Here is a 23,180-nt window from a genome sequence, read left to right on the forward strand (position 1 = left end):
ACATCCAATACACACACACATCCAATACACATGCACACACTCTCGCACACACCTCCAACACATGCATGCACATCACAGAAATACAGTTCACATACACACAGGCAAATACTAAAGTGCAGGTAAGACACTGAAGTACTCCACTAGTGAGCCTAACACAAACAATTAGCCTCCATCATTACTGTCTCTCTTGTTTAAAGAGTGTAATCCCTTCGTAAGCAAGAGCTTTCCCTTAAAATCTGTTTGTCCAAAGAACACAGTTTGAATATGAAATGAGATTGTGTTCATCACCTTTCAGTCATTTTAATCAGCTATAAATCAGGCACGCCCATTCAAATTTCTACAAATATGCTTTTCTGTACTCAAATGATTCAAATTGAAATTTAATGCGACAGCTTGGCTAATTTTGGAGATTCACTGATTCAAGCAAAAATGACTCAGATAAAAAAAAAGAAGTAGTATTTAACCACTAATAAAGTATCAAATGAAGTAGGCGCTTCCAATAATCTCAAAAACCGCAATAAGGTAAATAATTAGCGGACGATTCACTGAAAGGTTAATGTCATTTCTACAAAAAATGACAAACAACAAATAATTTTTCTGCCTTTTACAAGTCATTTGAAAAGAACAGCCCGATCCTGTGGATGCTGGGTGTGGCCCTTGCTTTACACGCTTGCGAACAGGGCTGACAGGAATCCGCCGTTTGAGTTCCCTACAGCCATTTACGAGCAGAGTGGTAGAGCCAGTTCAGCCACCAAGCACACGTTTCCCTGTAGAGACTTACACTACCGGTCAGAAGCTTTCCCACACCCACCATTCTCAAGCAATTTCAGATAAAATGAGTCAAAAAAAAGGTCAATGTTATCTCCATCTTTGGCAGTAATAAGTCATGTAGTTGTGAAAGCTGACACCACCAGTGAGGTCGACGTTCCCATGGCTTCTCCTCGCCCTTTCCCACCAATTTGTCAAAAAGTACCTCCATTACCATTGAATTTGTTCCCGTGATTATTTAGCCAAATACGGTTTTGTTAGTAACGTCAAAATCCAGGTCACTATCCAGTGACGCGAAATATTATTTTTAACTCACGACTATTCAGTACATTTGAGGTAATTTACACAAGGTAAACCGCTCGAGGTTAACTAAAAACAGAGTACTAAAACATGATTAGCGTACCAAAACCTTTTTGGTAGCGTAGCACAAACGCGACAGTTTCCTTTCCAGCAAATGTAACCAGAACCCATGAAACATGCGATGCAACAACTTCACTTTTCTTAACGAGCATACCAGAAGAGCCTTGAGGGTAACTACTGTGCGGTATTGCGCATCATTTCGGATTATTCACAGAGATAAACATCATCTAGTTTTATGTGTAATGATAACCTGCGCCGAAAATACAGCTATGACTGGAAATTATGTTTGCTATCTATTATGATATCGCTCAGCAGACAAATCTACTTTAACCACTAATCCAAATATAGTCAGATAGGAAACCATTTTATAAGTGTGACTCAGTAATGAGTTTTATATTCGAATATCCGAACCGGTCGGGACCAATGTCTGATTTAACCTGTAGGGGCTTGACAACTGTGTCAAATGAACATTCAAGTCATCCTGACGGCAGCTCTGGGGGACTGCCGAAGAACGGTTTCTGTAGGAAGTTGTGAATGAAAGGCAGCGGGAAGAGATGGTTCCTCTTCCAGAGAGAGAGAGAGAGAGAGAGAGAGAGAGGGGGAGAGAGGGGGGAGGGAGAGAGAGAGAGGGGGGGGGAGGGAGAGAGAGAGAGAGAGGGGGAGAGAGGGGGGAGAGAGAGAGGGAGATGGAGATGGAGAGGGAGAGGCAGAGAGAGAGGGAGAGGGAGAGGGAGAGAGATGGAGAGAGGGGAGAGGGGGGAGAGGGAGAGAGAGAGAGAGAGCGGGAGGGAGAGAGAGAGGGAGATGGAGAGGCGGAGAGGGAGAGAGGGAGAGAGAGAGAGAGAGAGAGAGAGAGAGAGGGAGGTAGATACAGAGAGAGAGAGAGAGAGAGAGAGAGGGAGAGAGAGAGGGAGAGAGAGAGGGAGAGAGAGAGAGAGGGAGAGAGGGAGAGAGGTAGATACAGAGATGGGGGGTTAAGACCTCACCGAACTGCTGGATGGCCCTGTCGGCGCTCCAGGGAAGCTCCAGGGTCATGTGTACCCTCCTCCGCTGGTTCTGCACTCGTTTGTCCGCCTGCAGGGAGATGCCGGAGCTGGCTGCCTCCGAGATGATGGCCACCAGCTGGGGGAGAGGGGAGGGGGAAGCGGGGTTACAGCGTGAGACACTCGAAACTCACAAGCTTCCTATTTTGAGACTGATATAAAGAAGTGCTTCTTCTTGGCTGTACATTTGCTAGATGGTTGTGCTCGTTTTAGTGACACAGCCGGTGTTGAGTGTATGCTCATGTTCCCGTGTTGTGTTATGTGTGTGCTAAAGCTAAGTGGCTAACGTGCAAGACTGGGACCAGGAAGGTTGGTGGTTCAAGCCCCGGTGTAGCCAGAATAAGATCTGCACAGGAGGGCCCTTGAGCAAGCCCCTTAACCCCATATTGCCCCAGGGGGAATTAGCCCCTGCTTAGTCTAATTAAGTGTCCGCTAAATAACTAATCTAATGTGTGCTCATGCTCTGTGTTGTGTGCTTGTGTTCATGTGTTAAGCGTGTACTCGTGTCCTGTGATAAGCGTGTACTCACGTCCTGGGTTAAGTGTGTACTCACGTCCTGGGTTAAGCGTGTACTCGTGTCCTGTGATAAGCGTGTACTCATGTCCTGGGATAAGTATGTACTCGTGTCCTGGGTTAAGCATGTACTCGTGTCCTGGGTTAAGCGTGTACTCGTGTCCTGTGATAAGCGTGTACTCACGTCCTGTGATAAGCGTGTACTCACGTCCTGTGATAAGCGTGTACTCACGTCCTGTGATAAGCGTGTACTCGTGTCCTGGGTTAAGCGTGTACTCGTGTCCTGGGATAAGCGTGTACTCATGTCCTGCGTTAAGCGTGTACTCATGTCCTGTGATAAGCGTGTACTCATGTCCTGGGTTAAGCGTGTACTCACGTCCTGTGATAAGCGTGTACTCATGTCCTGCGTTAAGCGTGTACTCATGTCCTGGGATAAGCATGTACTCATGTCCTGGGATAAGCATGTACTCACGTCCTGTGATAAGCGTGTACTCATGTCCTGTGATAAGCGTGTACTCGTGTCCTGGGTTAAGCGCGTACACACGTCCTGGGATAAGCGTGTACTCACTTCCTGTGATAAGCGTGTACTCACGTCCTGTGACAAGCGTGTACTCGCGTGCTGTGATAAGCGTGTACTCACGTCCTGTGATAAGCGTGTACTCATGTGCTGTGACAAGCGTGTACTCGCGTGCTGTGATAAGCGTGTACTCGTGTGCTGTGGCGAGTGCCCACGGGGCAGGCCCCCTCACCTTCTCGCCGCACATGAAGCGCTCTTTCTCCTTGATGTTGACGTGGTCGATGGTGAGGCCCTGCTCTGCGCGAGACTCGTACCGCACGCTGCCGTCCGGCCGCCGCACCACGCGGCCCTTCCGCCCCGTCATCTGAGAGACCAGAGTTACATTACTCCCCGCAAATAACGCTCACTTAAATATGCTTTCATTCTCTAAACTGCAAAAAAAAAAAAAAAAAAGCCTTAATAATTTGTCTTGTGACGAAATTTTTAATCTTTTTTTTCTGTTTTAATTTTAGTTACTTTTTTTTTTTTTTTTTACCCCATTTTTTTTATTTTTTTATCTTGAAACTAGTCAAACCTTTTCACCTTATTGGAAATATTTTGAGTCGCATTTACCAAAAGATTAAAAGAAATAGGATAAATAATAGGATTAATAGGAATAGTAATAGGATTTTAAACTCTGAATATAAGACTATAATGCGTAAAGTGACTGAAAGTAGACTGAAAGCCCACAGACACGAGGGGCACTCACCTCAGAGACCAGCTCTGGTCCTCCAAACTTGTCGATCAGCTCATCCAGAGTGTTCAGAGGTAGTTCCTTCCCCAGCACAGAAATCTTGAACAGGAGATCTTGCTTCATTTCCTCTATTTTCGCTGCGAAACAAAATGGCCAGAGGAAGAACAATATCTAAATAATCGTAAAATTAACGAGCGGCAGTTCCGTAGAGCCGCCGCAATGAGAAAGAATTTGGCTTAATGCCTCCCTTGTGGCTGCACCGTCTAGACCGCCGTCTGCAGAAATTACCATCCTGTAGCGGATGCACTACCCAATAGAGAGGATGGGCAGTAGGAAATTAGTCGTGTGATTTAGTGGTAGCTCAGACTTGCCTAAGGAACCTCCAGCTTATCCCGATCGCCACATCTGGCCGTATTACACACACACAAATGAGAGGTTACGGAGATGATCATCCCATAGTGCAGACACACAGATCAGCAGTTATGGAGATGATCAGCGCACAGTGAAGACGCACAGATGAGAGGTTACGGAGATGATCATCCCATAGTGCAGACACACAGATCAGCCGTTATGGAGATGATCATCCCATAGTGCAGACACACAGATCAGGAGTTATGGAGTCAGTCAGCGCACAGTGGAGACACACAGATGAGAGGTTACGGAGATGATCATCCCATAGTGCAGACACACAGATCAGCAGTTATGGAGATGATCATCCCATAGTGCAGACACACAGATCAGCAGTTATGAAGACAATCAGCGCACAGTGGAGACACACAGATGAGAGGTTACGGAGATGATCATCCCACAGTGCAGACACACAGATCAGCAGTTATGGAGATGATCATCCCATAGTGCAGACACACAGATCAGCAGTTATGGAGATGATCATCCCACAGTGGAGACACACAGATGAGAGGTTACGGAGACGATCATCCCGCAGTGCAGACACACAGATCAGCATTCGCAGAGCCTACGGGCCCACAGGGATGGCGGAGGGGCCAGCGTACCAGTGTGGCAGTTAGTGTGGTTGACGAAGATGACGTCGTCGTTGTCCATGAGGGAGTCGGGCGAGGAGTTGGAGTCGCTGTCGAGGCCGTCGGACTCCGTGCTGTCATCGTCGCTGATGTTGATCACGCCCCCGACCTCCACGCTGGGCTTGGGGAACTTCGGCGGCCGGCCCTTGGTTTTGCCTGGAGGGAGGACACGCACTTCAGACAGACGCACTTTACTCGACCCCGCGGGGTTATTCGGAGCATCGGTCCACGCAATACCTGAGCCACACCTGCAGGTAACTGCACCCGCCAGAGATTTACGACGGCTCCCAAACCGGAGGAAACGTCCGACCTGTGGTCTGTTTAGTACCGACGCTATTTCTACAATGTGTCCTTAAACTGAAGGCAGGGTTGCCCAACCCTGTTCCTGCGGATCCACGTTCCTGTAGGTTTCCACTCCAACGCTGAGAGAACAGCTCATTCAACAGCTAGAGACCTCATTGAGCTGCTCATGAGTAAAATCAGGTGTTGAAATTAAGGTTGAAATGAAAACCTACAGGACGGTAGCTCTCCAGGAACAGTAGGAACTGATTTCAGAGCCTAGAAACAAATCTAGTCATTTCATCTAAGACAGGGGTGTCCAATTTTACCCGCAAAGAGAGAACACAGGCGCAGGTTTTTCCTAATATACATTAATATACCCGATTCAACGACTGAAGGTCTTGACTGCAGATCATTAATCGGTGGTTTGATGAATCAGGCGCGGAGTCGTGTGTCGTGTTAAAGACCAACCTACTTAACTTTGGGCCAGGCCAGTTTTCACCACCGGACTTTGCTTGTGTGGGTGGACCGGTGAATTCCAAGCTATAATTTAAATGTTTTTCCCCCCCCAGTTCACAGCGTGCAGCGCGTTGAATTTAAGGTTGCAGTTGCGGCAACAAAATGCAGTAGGAATTGGGGTCAGGAAGAGCTCAGGGTAGAGGTGCGAGGGATGACTCACAGCTGTGGTCGAAAACGCGAGGAGATCGGACGGAAATCAAACGGAGCCAGACGGTCGCGAGGCAGGCGAGAAAGTCCCATAGTGGGGAGGCCAGACCACAGATAGACGCAGAACACCTCTGGGTTTTTATTTTTAAGAGCGATATTAAAATGTGGAAGCCGCACAGCTGAAGCCTCACTTGCATTAAAAAGAACTTGATCTCGAAACTTAACATTTTAGCTCGGTTTCAGTGACTGGAAATAAGTGAGGAAATGGACCTGTCCCTTAAACCGGAGACGAATTCACAGAGTTAAATAAATCCCCCCCAAGGTTGAAACAAAATCAAATAATGAACATGTGCTCCAGCCAACAGGGTATATATGTCTCTATCATAACATTTTGGTCTAATTTCACAAGACATGATCAGCTTCACTAAATTAGCAAAGCTCCTGTCTAAGTATCATAAAGAATATACTAATAAATAACAAGTAACAACTTCAGTTCAACAGATAGCGGCACTCACGTTTCCTCTTGTTTCCAGCGCTCTTCTCTCGTTTCTGCTTCTCCGATGGAAAGTGCTTCTGCACCAGCGACTGAAACACACCCCTGAAGAGAGAAGAAATAGTGTCTCATAACGTCTGCTGCAGAAGAGTCTGAGGCTTAAGCTGCTCTATAGCACACACAGGGCCTCACAGAGAGCCACTCTACAGCAGACACACAGGACCTCACTGAGAGAGCCACTCTATAGCAGACACACAGGGCCTCACTGAGAGCCACTCTATAGCAGACACACAGGGCCTCACTGAGATCCACTCTACAGCAGACACAGAGTGCCTCACTGAGAGCCACTCTATAGCAGACACACAGGGCCTCACTGAGAGAGCCACTCTATAGCACACACAGGGCCTCACTGAGAGAGCCACTCTACAGCACACACAGGGCCTCACTGAGAGAGCCACTCTATAGCACACACAGGGCCTCACTGAGAGAGCCACTCTACAGCACACACAGGCCCTCACTGAGAGAGCCACTCTATAGCACACACAGGCCCTCACTGAGAGAGCCACTCTATAGCAGAAACACAAGACCTCACTGGGTGAACCGCTCTATAGCACACACAGGGCCTCACTGAGAGAGCCACTCTATAGCAGACAAACAGGGCCTCACTGAGAGAGCCACTCTATAGCACACACAGGGCCTCACAGAGAGCCACTCTACAGCACACACAGGGCCTCACTGAGAGAGCCACTCTACAGCACACACAGGCCCTCACTGAGAGAGCCACTCTATAGCACACACAGGGCCTCACTGAGAGAGCCACTCTACAGCACACACAGGGCCTCACAGAGAGCCACTCTACAGCACACACAGGGCCTCACTGAGAGAGCCACTCTACAGCACACACAGGGCCTCACAGAGAGCCACTCTACAGCACACACAGGGCCTCACTGAGAGAGCCACTCTACAGCACACACAGGGCCTCACAGAGAGCCACTCTACAGCACACACAGGGCCTCACCGAGAGAGCCACTCTACAGCACACACAGGGCCTCACTGAGAGCCACTCTACAGCACACACAGGGCCTCACTGAGAGAGCCACTCTATAGCAGACACACAGGGCCTCACAGAGAGTCACTCTACAGCACACACAGGGCCTCACAGAGAGCCACTCTACAGCACACACAGGGCCTCACTTAGAGAGCCACTCTACAGCACACACAGGGCCTCACTGAGAGAGCCACTCTATAGCAGACACAGAGTGCCTCACTGAGAGCCACTCTATAGCAGACACACAGGGCCTCACTGAGAGAGCCACTCTATAGCACACACAGGGCCTCACAGAGAGCCACTCTACAGCACACACAGGGCCTCACAGAGAGCCACTCTACAGCACACACAGGCCCTCACTGGGTGAACCGCTCTATAGCAGACACACAGGGCCTCACAGAGAGCCACTCTACAGCACACACAGGGCCTCACTGAGAGAGCCACTCTATAGCAGACACAGAGTGCCTCACTGAGAGCCACTCTATAGCAGACACACAGGGCCTCACTGAGAGAGCCACTCTATAGCACACACAGGGCCTCACAGAGAGCCACTCTACAGCACACACAGGGCCTCACAGAGAGCCACTCTACAGCACACACAGGGCCTCACTGGGTGAACCGCTCTGTACTCTATACTCAGACACACAGAGGACTCGAACCGGGCCAGCCACTCCGTTTGCATTCATTACATATGACCTCAGCCAAGCAAAATAACCGTGATTACATTTCATAGGCTGACACACCTATAGGTATGCACGCTAATGCGGCTGAACGCAACCCCCAGACAGCGGGGGCTGAACACTCTGCCCCGCTGCAAGACAATGGTGTGCATGTTGAACAGATGAGGCAACAATCACTGGCTTCATCCAAAAACCGCAGAAACGCATGAGCTGGAAAGCACCAGTTACCCGATACGACGTGCGCCTCTCCGTTCTGTTTTGATGGGTCGTGCCAACGGCACTGCTTACAGAGAGTCCCAAAAATGCTGAGACGGCGAGTCAGAATCCCCTCCACCCCGCCCTGCCCCGCCCCGCCCCGGCTCCGACCGTCGCCACGGCGAACTCACTCTGCCGCCGAGACGAATCTGTCCAGGTGGCCGTCGTTCTCGTCCAGGACTTCCCTGGTGCGTGCCTCCCCGGTGGACTGCAGTCCAATCACGATGCACTGGAGAGAGACACCACGTTACATTCCGTTTTACTGAGTACTTACCCCTGCGAAACAGTAGTATACTACCCGCACTTGATGCGTATAAGGTTTAATTCAAGTTTTCTTAAAGAACCAGTTTTCAACCAATCAGCTTGAATTATTGTACAGCTATATGATGTTTTGGTGCAGAATGCCGGCCCGTCAACTGCATATTTTTTCGAACCCGAATTTAAGGGCCATAAACACAGGCAGAAGGTGAGTCAACATGTCAGTGAGCCTTTTTCGACGATAGGAAGGGATTTACAATGATCCTGTAACGATGTTTTAACACAAAAATCGTACCGACTGTACCTTTAAGTATAAAGTCGTTACCACAGCGTACTGGGGGGCGTTCAGCACTCACCTTCCCCGCCTCCAGCTCCTTCTTGGCCAGCTCCACCAGGCAGCGCACCTTGGCGGCGATGCACAGGTACTTGAAGAAGCGCTGGTGCGAGGACCAGAACTGGCCCCACAGCGACTTCCGGGAGACCAGGCCCAGCTCGTCTGCCGCCCGCGTGAAGACCGCCAGCGCCTCGGCCCACTGCGAGGAGAAGCGCCGCACGTCACACCTCCGACCAGAGGGGGCGCCAGAACGCAAGCCCGCATACCACCGAGCGACCGGGTCACGGCCAGGTGCTAACATAACCCACTCTGCCGAGCTCAAACCTCAGATAGGACTGCGTCCCCATTCACACAATAACGACAGGCTGACCGCCTTAGGCCTTTGAACAACAGGTTTTACGGAATGTTTTTTATGTCTGTGTTCCAGAACTCCGTTGCTCTCAATTACCCACAATGATCGTTATATCAGCATTAGAATGTTCAGTTAAGAACATTCTCAACATATATACATGACATCGCACCTTAAAGGGCTAAAGGTTATTTATGACCACTAAGGCCGGATGGGATTGACAGGTTTAAAGCCTCCAGGCTGCTCTCCCAGCGCTAACTGAAGCTGAAACTCCACCTCTAGTAAACAAATAGGGCAGCCTACAGTTAGGGAGGAAACTATGCAAATTATGCAATAAAATCCTATTTTGTCGAACAAAATTCTTATTAACAGAGGAGGAAGGCACAGACAAGGCCTTCCGGGTTGCCAGGTTGGGCCCCTCACCAGTTTGGCGGCTTTGTTGTAGACGAGCTTGAAGTCGTTGTCCAGGCCGATCTCCTCGATGCGGAAGGACACCCCGGAGAAGCTGAGCTGCCGGGCGATGTACATCCCGCTCACCTTCATGTCCATCGCCACGATCTCCATGGCACCCACACCCCTGAGAGGCGGGGCAAAGGAGAGTCAGTCAGTTGGACAGTCGGGCAGGCAGGCAGTTGGGCAGTCAGACACAGACAGTCGGGCAGACAGACAGACAGAGTGAGTGAGTGAGTGAGTGAGTGAGTGAGTGAGTGAGTGAGTGAGTGAGTGAGTGAGTGAGTGAGTGAGTGAGTGAGTGAGTGAGTGAGTGAGTGAGTGAGTGAGTGAGTGAGTGAGTGAGTGAGTGAGTGAGTGAGTGAGTGAGTGAGTGAGTGAGTGAGTGAGTGAGTGAGTGAGTGAGTGAGTGAGTCAGTCAGTCAGTCAGTCAGTCAGTCAGTCAGTCAGTCAGTCAGGTAGACCGACAGATTGGAGGCCCAGGCACAGATCCCGGGGGCACTGACCTCTTCTCGATGGCGTGCAGGAAGTCGTCGAAGACCTTGAAGGGTGTCCCCTCTCCCCAGATCCCCAGGCGGCTCATGTAGATCATGTTCTTTGGCTCAGAGGCACCTGCAGGAGCAGAGAGAGGTTACACTTCATCCAAATAAAAGGTCAAACCATCACAGAAACACACAATCAAACATGTTGACGACATGAAAACATAGATGGGAGAGGGGTGGGGAGAGAAAGAGAGAGAGAAGGCGAGCAAGCTCTCAGAATCACAGGAAGGAGCGTTCCTGTGTGGGGGGCCTACCTGTGGCACTGGCGTACACCACTCGGGCCAGGGGCAGCTTGTTCTGCAGGTCGAGGACAGCCTTACCCATCTTTGTCGATGTGGCGTTTTTGGCTTTGTGGCATTCGTCAAATATGATCTGATAAGGGAGCTGTGGTCAAGGGAAACGGGGAGATTACACTGCACACACACACACAGACACTCGTCCGTGACCAGAGGAAATAATGTAACCAATAGCCCCAGACTCGGACCACATGATGTCCCTGTAAACTGCAAAAAAAAAAAAAAAAAGTCCATCTAAGAAAGCTTGTTTTAAGATATTTTTTGCTTGACAGGTTAAATTGCATTACCACATCAAGCAGTCTCACCTCATTGGCAATCACTTTCATCTTTAGCAAAAAAAAGTAATAGACATTACAAAAGTCTAGAATGCTTGTCAAGACAGGTTTATTTTTATCTTTTGCAGTGTAACCACGTGAAAATACAGCAGTGAGTGAAAGGGATACGACTCCATCGAAGCCCGGTTTACACCAGTCCAGAATCTGCTTGAGCCGGGTGCGGTGCTGCCCGCCCGCCTGGCTCTCCCCGATCAGCGCAGAGTACGTCGCAAAGAGCACTCCTTCTGAGGTAGCTGTGTCGCCATACTTAATCTGGAAACAACCGCAAGAGCACATCCATAAACACACAAACTACAAACCAAAGAGGGACAAACTACAAACGGAACACTCGCGACACACGGAACACTGAGGGCAGAGCCGTCGCCCCGGACGACCTCGCGCATCACAATAGGCCAGACGGAACCTGATAAGTGAAGAAGGGCCCTTCATTCCTACCTTGTTTAAGGCATGCACGGGTATGTAGGGCGCGTCAATATCTTTTAGATCCCTCTCGGCATCGTATTTCAGGTCATTGGAAACGCTAAACCTGAAGGGGAGGAAAACGAATGACTATCAGAACATCAGGCTGAAATTAAAACATCCTTTCAGCGGTGCGACGGTGTGAGAAGCCGCACGCTCACCACAGCGCTTTCTTCCTTCCCTTTAAGTTGTTTTCCAGGATGATGCCGGCCACGGTGCGGCCCTTTCCCACCCCGGCCCCGTCTCCGATCAGAAAACCCGCCCGTTGGCCGTTCTGCAGGATCACCTCGTGTTGCTGGGGGAGAGACGGGATTCAACTGTGACCACCGTGCGCGCACACACACACACACACACACACACTCACTCACTCACTCACTCCAAACCTGCCACTAGCAACCATATTTCACCACTGCCGTCTTCGAAGAGAGATTATCAATTTAACAAGGCTGTGTAAGCCTTTAAAGTGCAACACCACAAATGTGTGACAGGAATGTTCTGAACATAACATTCTTTCGCTGATGTCACAATCACTACTGGTGACTAAATAATGGGAGTTCTAGAACACTGACTTTCAAAAAAAGATTCCACAGTGTACTCTTCACAGACACTCTAGGGCCACAGTCGAGGTCGGGGCCAATATGCTGTGGCAAAAACGTGTACGGTGGACATGACACTCAAGAGCACCCGAGGGGGGGGTGGAGGCGGGTACCTGGCAGGCGTAGATGATGGCCTCCAGCTGCAGGGCTGAGAGCTGGCCTCTGCTGATAGTGGTCTCGGGAACGGACAGGGTGTAGGTGATGTCAGGAGGGGGGACGCTGGACAGGGTGTTGGTTTCCACCACGATGTCCGGGTGGGAGATCCCTATCGTGGCTGCACAGGGGGGAGAGAGAGAGGGAGAGCGATGAGGGTGGTTCTGCTGCTAATCTTTCAGTAACGACGGGCTGGCGGTACAGGCGGGAGCGTACATTTGGATGGTTTGTACTCCGCGTATGTGTCCACGTGCCCGAGCTCCTCCGTCTCCTCTTCATCTGCATCCTCTTCCTCTTCTGGGGGCGGCTGCTGGGGTCGCTGTGGGGGCTGGAGGAAGAGCGGAGAGAGAGAGAGAGGGAGGGAGGGAGGGAGAGAGAGAGAGGGAGGGAGGGAGTGGGAGAGGGGGGAGAGAGGAAGTGGGAGAGGGGGGAGAGAGAGAGAGAGAGGGAGAGAGTGAGAGAGATATTTTAACAGGCCACAAAACCTGGAGAAGCTGGATTAAAGGGTAAAAATAACCACAGAGGAAAAGCCCCTGGCAGCAGCTCACAGAGTGGGTTAAGAGTGGTTAGGACTGAGGTGGGGGGAGAGAGTGAGCTCCGGGGTTTAGTGAGTCAGACTGAAACGGTTAGTCGAGTTAATGGTAAACAGTGTGAACACGCAACTCCCGAGTTGACTCGGGTGCGGGGAGGGGAGAATTCGAGAGGCAGAAAGCCGGGGTGTCGAGCGCGAGCGCTAGGCTACGTAGCGCCGGAGGGGAGTTACGGGCCCTGCCGAACTCCAGGGGTTCAGGAGGGAAGAGGCTACCTGGTATCCTCCCAGGGGAGGCACGTTGATAATGGCAGAGATATCCTCCAAACTGCTCAAGCCCTCAAACCTGCTGCTGTTCAACTGCAAAGAAAAAAATAATAAAAATCAACAAATAAAATAAGTGCAGAAAATAAAATAATCTAAACAAAACAAAACAAAACGGCCGTCGTCACAGGCCCATCGGCTTCAACTGCAGGACGCTGAACGGGGACGGGGACTTCCTTCTTCTGAACGGCTTTTTCGTTCCCACATTCGTGCTTTGGGACATACCGCTGCTAAAACGAGCCTCCTCTTGGTTCAGGGACTGGCTTGCAAGGTGGGCAACAGAAAACAAGCTCTGTTAGGGCAGAGCCAGGGAACAGGCCTCTCTGTGGTGCTGGGCTCTGTAAGGGCAGAGCCAGGGAACAGGCCTCACTGTGGTGCTGGGCTCTGTTAGGGCAGAGCCAGGGAACAGGCCTCTCTGTGGTGCTGGGCTCTGTTAGGGCAGAGCCAGGGAACAGGCCTCTCTGTGGTGCTGGGCTCTGTAAGGGCAGAGCCGGGGAACAGGCCTCTCTGTGGTGCTGGGCTCTGTAAGGGCAGAGCCAGGGAACAGGCCTCTCTGTGGTGCTGGGCACTGTTAGGGCAGAGCCAGGGAACAGGCCTCTCTGTGGTGCTGGGCTCTGTAAGGGCAGAGCCAGGGAACAGGCCTCTCTGTGGTGCTGGGCTCTGTAAGGGCAGAGCCAGGGAACAGGCCTCTCTGTGGTGCTGGGCTCTGTTAGGGCAGAGCCAGGGAACAGGCCTCTCTGTGGTGCTGGGCTCTGTTAGGGCAGAGCCGGGGAACAGGCCTCTCTGTGGTGCTGGGCTCTGTTAGGGCAGAGCCAGGGAACAGGCCTCTCTGTGGTGCTGGGCTCTGTTAGGGCAGAGCCAGGGAACAGGCCCCCTCCTGGGTTTTAACGAGCACCCGCACTGGCTTCGGTTAGGACCCTAAGAGTGTAGCGGGCAGTGTGGTGCGCAGGCTGGTTCAGACCCTCTCGCTCCGATTGGGCCGACTGCACACTTCCGCTGGTGCGAAGAGTGCTGTGTGTGTGTGCGTGTGTGTGTGTGTGCGTGCGTGTGTGTGTGCGTGCGTGTGTGTGTGTGTGTGTCTGAGACCCATCACAACGGGATATGTAACCAGCATGTGCGAGCGAGACTGTGAGAGAGAGAAAAAGAAAGAAAAAGAGAAAGAAAGAGAGAGCAGAAGACAGAGTGTATGGAGAGAAAGAAAGAGAAAAGGGGGGCGAGAGAGAGGGGACAGAGGGAGGGAGAGAGAGAGAGAGGATAGAGAGAGAGAGAGAGAGAGAGAGAGAGAGAGAGAGAGAGGTGACAGAGGGAGAGAGAGGAAGGGGGGAGAGAGAGAGAGAGAGGGGGGACAGTGAGAGAGGAAGATGACAGGGGGACCCTCACCTCTAGCTGGGTGGGAGCGGGCGTGTTTATGTCCCACAGTCTGGGGGGGTAGTGTCCGATGCTGGGGAAGTCAGAGGCGTCTGTGTACTCGGACAGCGAGTCGGCGGGGGAGGAGAACAGCGAGGTGTTGGAGAGGTCATCTATGCCGGAGAGGTCCTGTGGATGGAGGGGGGGAGGGGGGGTGTGAGTGAACAGTCACACCTATCCTTCCCGGACGCAAGGCTTCACACAGTGATACTTTCACAACACGCTTCAGCTTCTGCGGAAGGCTTCTGAGTAAAAATGACACTTTTCAGGGGAGAACGAGCGTGCGTGCAGAGGTGTGATATGGCCACAGTTCGTGAACATTACGCAGTTGTTCTTCCAGTGAAAGGGACCTGGGTCTCTCCACTGTTCCATATTACAGGCCTGTACGTCAACTCTGTGCAAACCATTCACCATGGGCCCTTCCCCAGGGGAGGACCACCATCGTGGGGGAAGGGCCCTCACAGTTAAACTCCGAATTGAGACCAATAAGCACAGTCCATACTGCTGACACACATTTGGAATCACAAAAGGGAAATTTGATATTTCTCGAGAATGAACTACCTTCCGATTTTGCAACAAGAAAAGGAAATGCAGACCCCCTGTCCAGCACTGTGAGTTTCACTTGGTCACCCTGTCCCCCAGGTTTAGTTTGGTACGGCCCACCCTGTCCCCCAGGTTCAGTTTGGTACGGCCCACCCTGTCCCCCAGGTTTGGATTGGTACGGCCCACCCGTCCCCCAGGTTTAGTTTGGTACGGCCCACCCTGTCCCCCAGGTTTAGTTTGGTACGGCCCACCCTGTCCCCCAGGTTTAGTTTGGTACGGCCCACCCTGTCCCCCAGGTTTGGATTGGTACGGCCCACCCGTCCCCCAGGTTGAAACACAAACATTATGTAAGAGATTAAGCACTTTTTTTCCAGCCATGTTCTCACTGTGGAGTTGAAGTGCTGAAATTCCAAATGATTTCACACCAAGGCCTAGAGGGGCAAAGACAACAGCACGCAGCACACAGCACACCAACGTAATTACATTAACATAACTTAACATAACACAACATAATTACAACAACAGGCCAATTTCCTACCACTTAAGTGTACCTAATTCTTAGTTTACCGAAAGGCTAGACAGGATCCAGCACTGTATCAAGCCTGACACTGAAAACCCCCAGAGTTTCTGCCTCCACCACATGACCTGGCGACCTATTCCACACAGTGACCACTCTTCTGTGTGAAAAAATAATTCCTAACGTCGGTGCGGAATTTAACCTTTGCTAATTTCCGTTTATGCTGCCTTGTGCTACGAAGCTCATCCCTTCCTGGGAACGAACGGGACCCTTGGACTACATCGTCTAGGATTTCGGTATGGTCCAACAGTCCGACTTCCACACTGGGAGTGTGTGTGTGAGAGGTCAGGGAACAGGCCGAGTAACTCCAGCAGGGGCAGGGCCAAGCAAGCCCAGCCCGGGCTGAATTGAATCGGTTAAACCAAACCCCCTATCCAGCAGCATAAATGATCGGGCCATAAAAGATTAAGCTGCTCTGGATGAGGGTGTCTGCTATGCTAACACATAAATAATAAAAAAACGGAGAGCTCAGCTAGACGTTATTCCATCAGACGCTTACGCCATCACAATATCCCAAAGTCCAATATTTGGCTAGAGAGGTATTTACACTCGTCCTTCTCCACAGTCCAGAAGCAGGATTAATGTCATGAATCAGTCCGGGTCCTCAGCGGGGATTTCACCATACTTGTGAGGACGTGGTGGGAGCGGGGGCCCATCGGGGGCTGCGCAGTTAGGTGTAATAAGTCAGCCCTGAGAGATGCTAATTTAGCGGGACGAAGGGGCAGGCCGGCAGGCCCGAATGTGCCGCGCTCTGTAATCTAACAGATGTGGGGCTGAATGGCTCATTTCAAGCATGGCCGCCCTCCAATCCGTTCCGTTCACAGCCCAGCGTTTCGCATTTGCATGCGGGGGGGGGGGGGGGGGCGGCTCCGCCCACTAATCCCAGTCCGTCTCAGGGGGGCGGGGAGAGGGGGGAGAGGGGAGGGACGGAGGGAGGGAATGGGGGGGTGGGGTGAAGGGGAGCGAGACGGGGGAAGCCATCTTGTCTCGCGTCTATTTCAGGCCCCGTGTGTAACACTTGAGTTATGACCGAGGACATTCACGTCAGGGAAATTCGGGGGGGCGGGGTAGGGACGTCAGCTGGGCCCTCTTGCTTGTGTAATTCCACAGTTTTAGGCACACACGCACACACACAGGGAAACCGGCGTTGGGTGGGGTGGGGTGTGGGGGGCGATGAATCAACTTCGACAGAAGGCTGACTGAAGGCGGGAGCTCCAGGGAGCAGAGCTCACAGCTCTCCAGCACACCGAACACACTGACATTCGATACCCAGCAAAGAGCAAAGGAAAGCCTGCAAGTGAATGCGCTAGTCTGGAAACAGCGCAATAAAGAGGCACTTACAGCAAGAAGGCAACAATCGGCCTAAACATAATGACACAAAACAAACGTCCGCTGCATATGTAACACAATCACAGGCACGGTAACCTTTAGAAGCGGCCATTTCAGCAGAGCTGGGAAACCTTTAGGAATAATTATCTCTCTAGGACAGGGGCTGAAGGGGGACACACAAAGGCTGCACTGCAATAAGACTTCAGATATGTATTTTCTTTTCTTCCTCAAGTAATAATAATGATAATAATAATAGCTTGTTCAAAGTTACTGTTTGTTTGACAAGTGAAGTTGTCTTGTGACCCATTTGGCAATCACATCATTGGCAATATTTTTGTCTGATTTAGCAAAAAAAACATTTTTTAGAGTTTCAGTTTCAATATGAGAGTAAAATACTGGTTGCAAATGAGTTCGTTTACATTGTTGCGGGAACTGAAAATGTTGATTAATGCGCACAGTCCCTGGTGCATAAATAAGTAATACGTTTTTGCGGTGTGGTGGTTGTGACGATGCCAGATTCCCGGGCGCTCAAAGGGCCCACGGAGGGGCTGAGGAGGTCAAAGCCAGAGCTGGTCTGAAGAGCCTTTCCGTGTTTGCACGCAGTGTCATAACAGGATGTGGCGGTCAACTGCTCCAGGACTGAAGAGAGAGGTCCGACTGCGTTTACCCTTTACAAGGGCACGTCGTGTCGTCAAACATGAACGACCGGGGTGTTTGCACATGTGTGTCTGCGAGAGAAAGAGAGAGTAACAGAGAGAGAAAAATGAGAGATAATGAGAGAGAGAGAGAAAGAAAGTCTGTGTATAGGGGGAGAGAGGGAGAGGGAGGGAGGGAGAGAGAGAGAAAGAGAGAGAGAGGGAGAGGGAGAGGGAGAGAGAGAGGGGAGAGGGAGAGAGAGAGAGAGGGAGGGAGAGAGAGGGAGAGAGAGAGAAAGTCTGTGTATGGGGGGGAGAGAGAGAGAGGGGAGAGGGAGTGAGAGAGAGGGAGGGAGAGAGAGAAAGAAAGTCTGTGTAGGGGGGAAGAGAGAGGGGGAGGGAGAGAAAGAGAGAGAGAGAGAGAGAGAGAGAGAGAGAGAGAGAGAGAGAGAGAGAGAGGGGAGAGGGAGACGCTTTGGGGAATGGCATTGAGGCATGACTGAGCTTGAGTTCCTTGCTGTAGCACATGGACTGAGTGGAATGGCTGCCTTTCAGAGCCATTGTTGCAAAACAGCGATGTGGAGCGCAGAAGCGGAGATTTCCTGGAAGCCTTATTTTACCAAGCCCTGTCATCATTCCAAGAAATTCAGCTGCTCTTCCAGAGCACGGATTAGCAAACAGAGGACGAACCAGGAATGGACAGCCCTGCTGCAAACTGCTGCCAACTGCCCCCATTGACCTGCTACCTGCCCCCATTGACCTGCTACCTGCCCCCAGAGACTGGGAGGGTCATCATTTTGCTTTTTATTCTTTTTTTATTTATTTATTAATTTTTTTTACTCCTTAGCTGAAAAATTTGAGCACACTCATGCACTCCAATTAGTAGCTTCTATAATATTTTTCCATTTAGCACACATCGATAACACAGGATCACTGCAGAACCCTGTATTCTCTTTGGGAACGTCCACACCTGGCAGAGACCACGCTAATACAAATCAGCAGCGAATGCCAGTGCAGAAAAACATGACTAATCTCAGAGGTGTATAATACAAACGGGAACCGGGACCCGGCCGGACCGGAATATTCCACAGCGAGGCGTGTGGAGGGAAGCGTGACCTGTAAGCCACGCGTTCCCCGGGCGCTGCGGTCCGGATTACGGCTCCGCGGCGGAGCGGGTCTGCGCGGCCGCGATAAGGCCGCCCACGCCGCCGGCGGCGATGCTAATCTCCCCTCCCGCTTAATCCCCACTTTCGCCCAGAAATGGGAAAAACCGGGAGATTACAGCCCTCCGCCGTCCCCGTCTCGGGCTCCGTCCTCCCCCTTCGTCGCGGAGGTCGACCCCCCGCGTGGCGTCGCCCTTCCGCAACACGCCACTCCTCAGCGACACGCCGCCTCCCCTTTCCCGCCAAACCTGCCAAGCAACCAGGCCCATGCCCATATATAGGCACCGCTTCCACAATCCGCCGACAGAGCGATACGATCTGAACCGAGGCCACCGCGGGAGGTGCATTTTCTATTCTTCCTGTACGGCCGCGGTCCGGGCGATGTCGGGGGGGGGGTAGGCTTCACCCCGTGAAACCAGCGGGAGGGTCTCGAGAAGCCGGGTAAGCGCGGCGAACCGACCGAATCCGACAGAGAAAACATCCGGCGGCAGAATTTCTGCGGCAAAAACAGTAGTGCGATTTTTTTTGGGTCAGAAGTTCAGTTTCACGATTAGTCAGGGGAGAGCACGGCACTGATCGGCATCTGCGATAGCAAGTTACACCTTTCACACGATATCGTCCCTTTAACTGGAGACACGCCGTCGTGCGTGTCTGTACGAAGGGCAGTCCGCGCGGAGGGCGCGCGGAGACCTGAAGGCTCGGGGGACAGCGACACAGGAACAAAAACAGAAAACAGGTGGGAGTGAAAATAACTGCTTCTGAAACAACGCTCGAGAAGGACGCTCGAGAGTGCTGCAGAACAAAGGCAGAATATCGCAGCAGATCACAGATTACTCAGCGAGCGCTGCAGAAATTCAAACTGACATCGCCGGTATTTTGACATTAAAGAACCGGAGGCACGTCGATAATTTTCTACGGCCTCGTCATCTGCTCCGATACCGGGTTCCTTCCCGCAATTCCGCGCGGCCACCGAACGGGCCGAGAACTTCCTGAAAGCCGGATCCTCCCCCCTCCGTGGAGCCTGAGGAGACAGACGGGGAATCCCCTGGCCTGCCTGTGCAGGAAGCGGAATATAATCCATTAATTACTGCCATCACCTCCAGGCAACGGCCGAAAGAGCCGCCGCCATTGTTTTTGTGGAAAGCTGGCTTAGCTGGCATTTTCTGAAATCAAAAAATAAAGAAAACAACCACAAAGCAACGAACCACCCACCTCAAAACACACACATATGCACATAGACACCACATGCACACATGCAACACACACACAGACACACACCACATGCGCACACACACACACACACACACACACCACATGCACATACATCACACAGGTGCACGTACATGCACACACACACACAGTACATATACATAGGCTACACACGAATGCACACAATAATGCAGTTTCCAAACAGCCAAAAAAATTGCAATTATTCACGGTACTTTTCCATCACACCCTACAGAGAGGGCAATGTCCACTCTCCTTTGAAACCACACACACACACACACACACACACACACACACACTAATACACGCTAAAAACCAAACACACACACACACACACTAATACACGCTAAAAACCAAACACACATGCACGTTAAAACCAAACACACATGCACGTTAAAACCAAACACACACACACACACACACACACACACACACACACTGTAACTGATCTAGTGTGAGAGTGTGATGAGGCTGGCTGGCAGGAGCTGGGTCCAGTGGGCTCAGTGTGACCTGGGACGACCCCGACAGGCCTGATAACGAGAACAGGATCCTAACGCCAAAGAGGCCCACGCACTGCACAACCCCGCCCTGTGGAGCTGTGCATCCAGATACGCGCACACACACACACACACACACACACACACACACACGTTATAAACCAAACACACACTACAAACCAAAGACACACACACAGTAAAAACCAAACACACACTACAAACCAAAGACACACACACAGTAAAAACCAAACACACACGTTATAAACCAAACACACACTACAAACCAAAGCCACACACACAGTAAAAACCAAACACACACTACAAGCCAAAGACACACAGTAAAAACCAAACACACACTACAAACCAAAGACACACACACAGTAAAAACCAAACACACACTACAAACCAAAGACACACACACAGTAAAAACCAAACACACTACAAACCAAAGACACACACACAGTAAAAACCAAACACACACGTTATAAACCAAACACACACTACAAACCAAAGACACACACACACACACACCAATACATGCTAAAAGGCAAACACACAAACACACGCTAAAACACACACACACACACACACACAGGGTGTGTACATTTTATTTTTACACAAAGTGCCCAGTTGAACTAAGAGGGCAGTTTATATGGACTGTAGCTAGATGAAAAATGAGACAGACAACATACTCTTACAGTGGACAGGAATAACCAAGCTGATAAATTTAATACAATTCACATAAAATTACGTTTGTCCAGCAGATAGGGACTGTCCACAGAAATATACGAGTCAGCTATAATACCCGTGACTTTCCTGACAAGAAAATGGACTGCTCTTTCCCAGACACGACACACACTGGCCGCGACTGGCTTGCACCAAGCTCATAGGCTATATTCCCACTGACACGACATAGCCGTGTCTGCCAATCAAATCGCAGCTGACTCACCTACCAGCGAAGTGCTGATTCAGGAACGCTCAAATCAATCATTTTTCTGCTGGCGCCCACAGCAGCGTATTATCACACTGGTAATACGTCTCCCTCGCTTCTCCTCCAGTCAGCTAAAAGCTACTGCACGAGTGAAAATTAAAATCCAGACTGACAGCTAGCCTGCAAAAAAACATCAGGTCAAAGGGCAAGTCCTCTTGAATTCAGAGCCATTCATCACGGTCACATTTCATTTTTTTCGTCCAACAGTGCGTTCAGTCCAGATGTAACACTCACAAATCAATTCAGGACAAACCCGTGAACAACGCAGGAATGTGAAAGCAGCTACCTCTGAACTACGGGCCACATTCCACGCTGCAGTTCCACGATTGCTTCATTTTGACATTTCCAGCTCAGAGTTGAATTCTCTTTTTTTTTTTTATATAAAAAAAAAAAAAAAAAAGGCCCAGATTCAGCAACCGTAGGGACAAACAGAATGCGTGATCCCTGCCAAGAGTGAGTTTGTGCCTTTCGCAACCTTGCTCTGCAGAGCGAACGAGCCCAGAAGCAGAGTGCCCCCGCTCCCCGCCCGTGTGTAAAACGCTGCGGTCCGTGACCGCGACACGACCTCTCCGTCCGTGTTCCCGCGCCGACGCGCGCGCGGAGAGACGCCGCTGTCACGGAAACGCCGGGACAGTCCGAGAACGCTCCACATCCGCTGCGGTGTTCCAGACCTCTCCAGAAAATCCATCACGTGTACGGGTAACTCAGAAAGAGACAAGCGCCTAAAAGGTACAAATGCCTGTCGCTGGGGCAGTTCCCTAGCCAGAAATATGATAAATTTTATACCTTTTTTGCTGGTAAAAACTACGAAAGAATTACTTATTAAAAGAACATTACTGTACTTTCAGGGTATATTCGGGAACTTTGATCCTTGAAGAACAAAAATATAGCAGCGCTGTCACTTTCTTTCTGAGTGCACTGCTCGGTGGGAATACGCGCACGGTTGCCGGGAGTTACGGGTGGCACGAGGGGGCTTTACAAACGTGAGTCAGTCACAGCGTTCCGCTACACGTTCTCACAACGTTACTGGGACGTTGTGAGAACGTTTAGCGTTAGCATACGGGCTCTGAAGGCTACAGCTTCACACGCTGTGTGGCGCTGGGCAGGGCAGTTGCACGGCAGTCGGGTAGCCTGAGAAGCGCTTGTATTCGGTCACGTTTATTTGCGCTACTTCAGTGTGTCACTTTCGCAAACAGTCAAAAAAAGAAGAAGAAGAGGGGGGGAAAAAAAAGACACCTGCCAGGAAATAAAAAAAAGTGGCAGTCAGACCCCCTGACCCCCCCCCCCAGGCAGCGGAGAGGAAACGGGGAGGGGGGGGGCCCTGAGACCCCGCTTCCTCTGCGTAACTGATGGGAAGGCAGGAGATGACGCAGACTGACACTGCAGCACTGACACAGAACCGTAGCCTCACCTGTGCCCGCCTAACAAGCTCGTGCGACGCTAAATGAAACCTAAATGAAACCTAAATGAAACCTAAATGAAACGTCTCGCGTTAAAGCGCTTCCCAGCCACTGCAGAGAGACGCGGGGAGTTCGGAGAGCCAGAAACAAACAAACGAGCGCTGCCTTAATTAACGAGTCTTCATTTCTCGCATTTGTACCTGAAGTAATGTCCAGGAAATCTCTCTGCTCTTTGAAATAACGCATTCAAAGTGCAGTAATTATGGACAAAAGTGAATCCGCGTCAGTTTCCTCCACACAGGTAGTCTCTCTGTGTTCTTCCTCCAGGGTGCAACTGGAGCTCCGTTTCCCAGAACTGCAGGACCCCCGGGTGTACGTACTGTTAGCCTGATGA

At 50.9% G+C, this 23,180-nt stretch overlaps 1 protein-coding gene across 4 annotated transcripts in view; it reads right to left on the bottom strand.

The window, feature by feature from the left end:
* The window catches only part of sbno2b (strawberry notch homolog 2b), an 84,202-nt gene that overhangs the window by 15,485 nt on the left and 45,537 nt on the right, over positions 1-23,180 (bottom strand). For 3 of the 4 annotated variants that reach the window (XM_061237343.1, XM_061237346.1, XM_061237345.1), the window contains 17 exons: positions 14,398-14,553; positions 12,970-13,053; positions 12,381-12,492; positions 12,125-12,285; positions 11,577-11,710; positions 11,392-11,482; positions 11,065-11,208; positions 10,580-10,697; positions 10,290-10,395; positions 9,757-9,910; positions 9,007-9,183; positions 8,524-8,621; positions 6,432-6,514; positions 4,945-5,127; positions 3,950-4,071; positions 3,434-3,565; positions 2,115-2,250 (listed from right to left, as the gene is read on the bottom strand). In XM_061237343.1, coding sequence (XP_061093327.1) covers positions 2,115-2,250; positions 3,434-3,565; positions 3,950-4,071; positions 4,945-5,127; positions 6,432-6,514; positions 8,524-8,621; positions 9,007-9,183; positions 9,757-9,910; positions 10,290-10,395; positions 10,580-10,697; positions 11,065-11,208; positions 11,392-11,482; positions 11,577-11,710; positions 12,125-12,285; positions 12,381-12,492; positions 12,970-13,053; positions 14,398-14,553 — 2,191 coding nt within the window. The remainder of the gene's footprint in view (positions 1-2,114; positions 2,251-3,433; positions 3,566-3,949; positions 4,072-4,944; positions 5,128-6,431; positions 6,515-8,523; positions 8,622-9,006; positions 9,184-9,756; positions 9,911-10,289; positions 10,396-10,579; positions 10,698-11,064; positions 11,209-11,391; positions 11,483-11,576; positions 11,711-12,124; positions 12,286-12,380; positions 12,493-12,969; positions 13,054-14,397; positions 14,554-23,180) is intronic. The other variant, XM_061237344.1, reaches the window with a different exon arrangement.

Source organism: Conger conger, chromosome 4 (genome assembly GCF_963514075.1).
Source record: "Conger conger chromosome 4, fConCon1.1, whole genome shotgun sequence".
Lineage (NCBI taxonomy): Eukaryota > Metazoa > Chordata > Actinopteri > Anguilliformes > Congridae > Conger > Conger conger.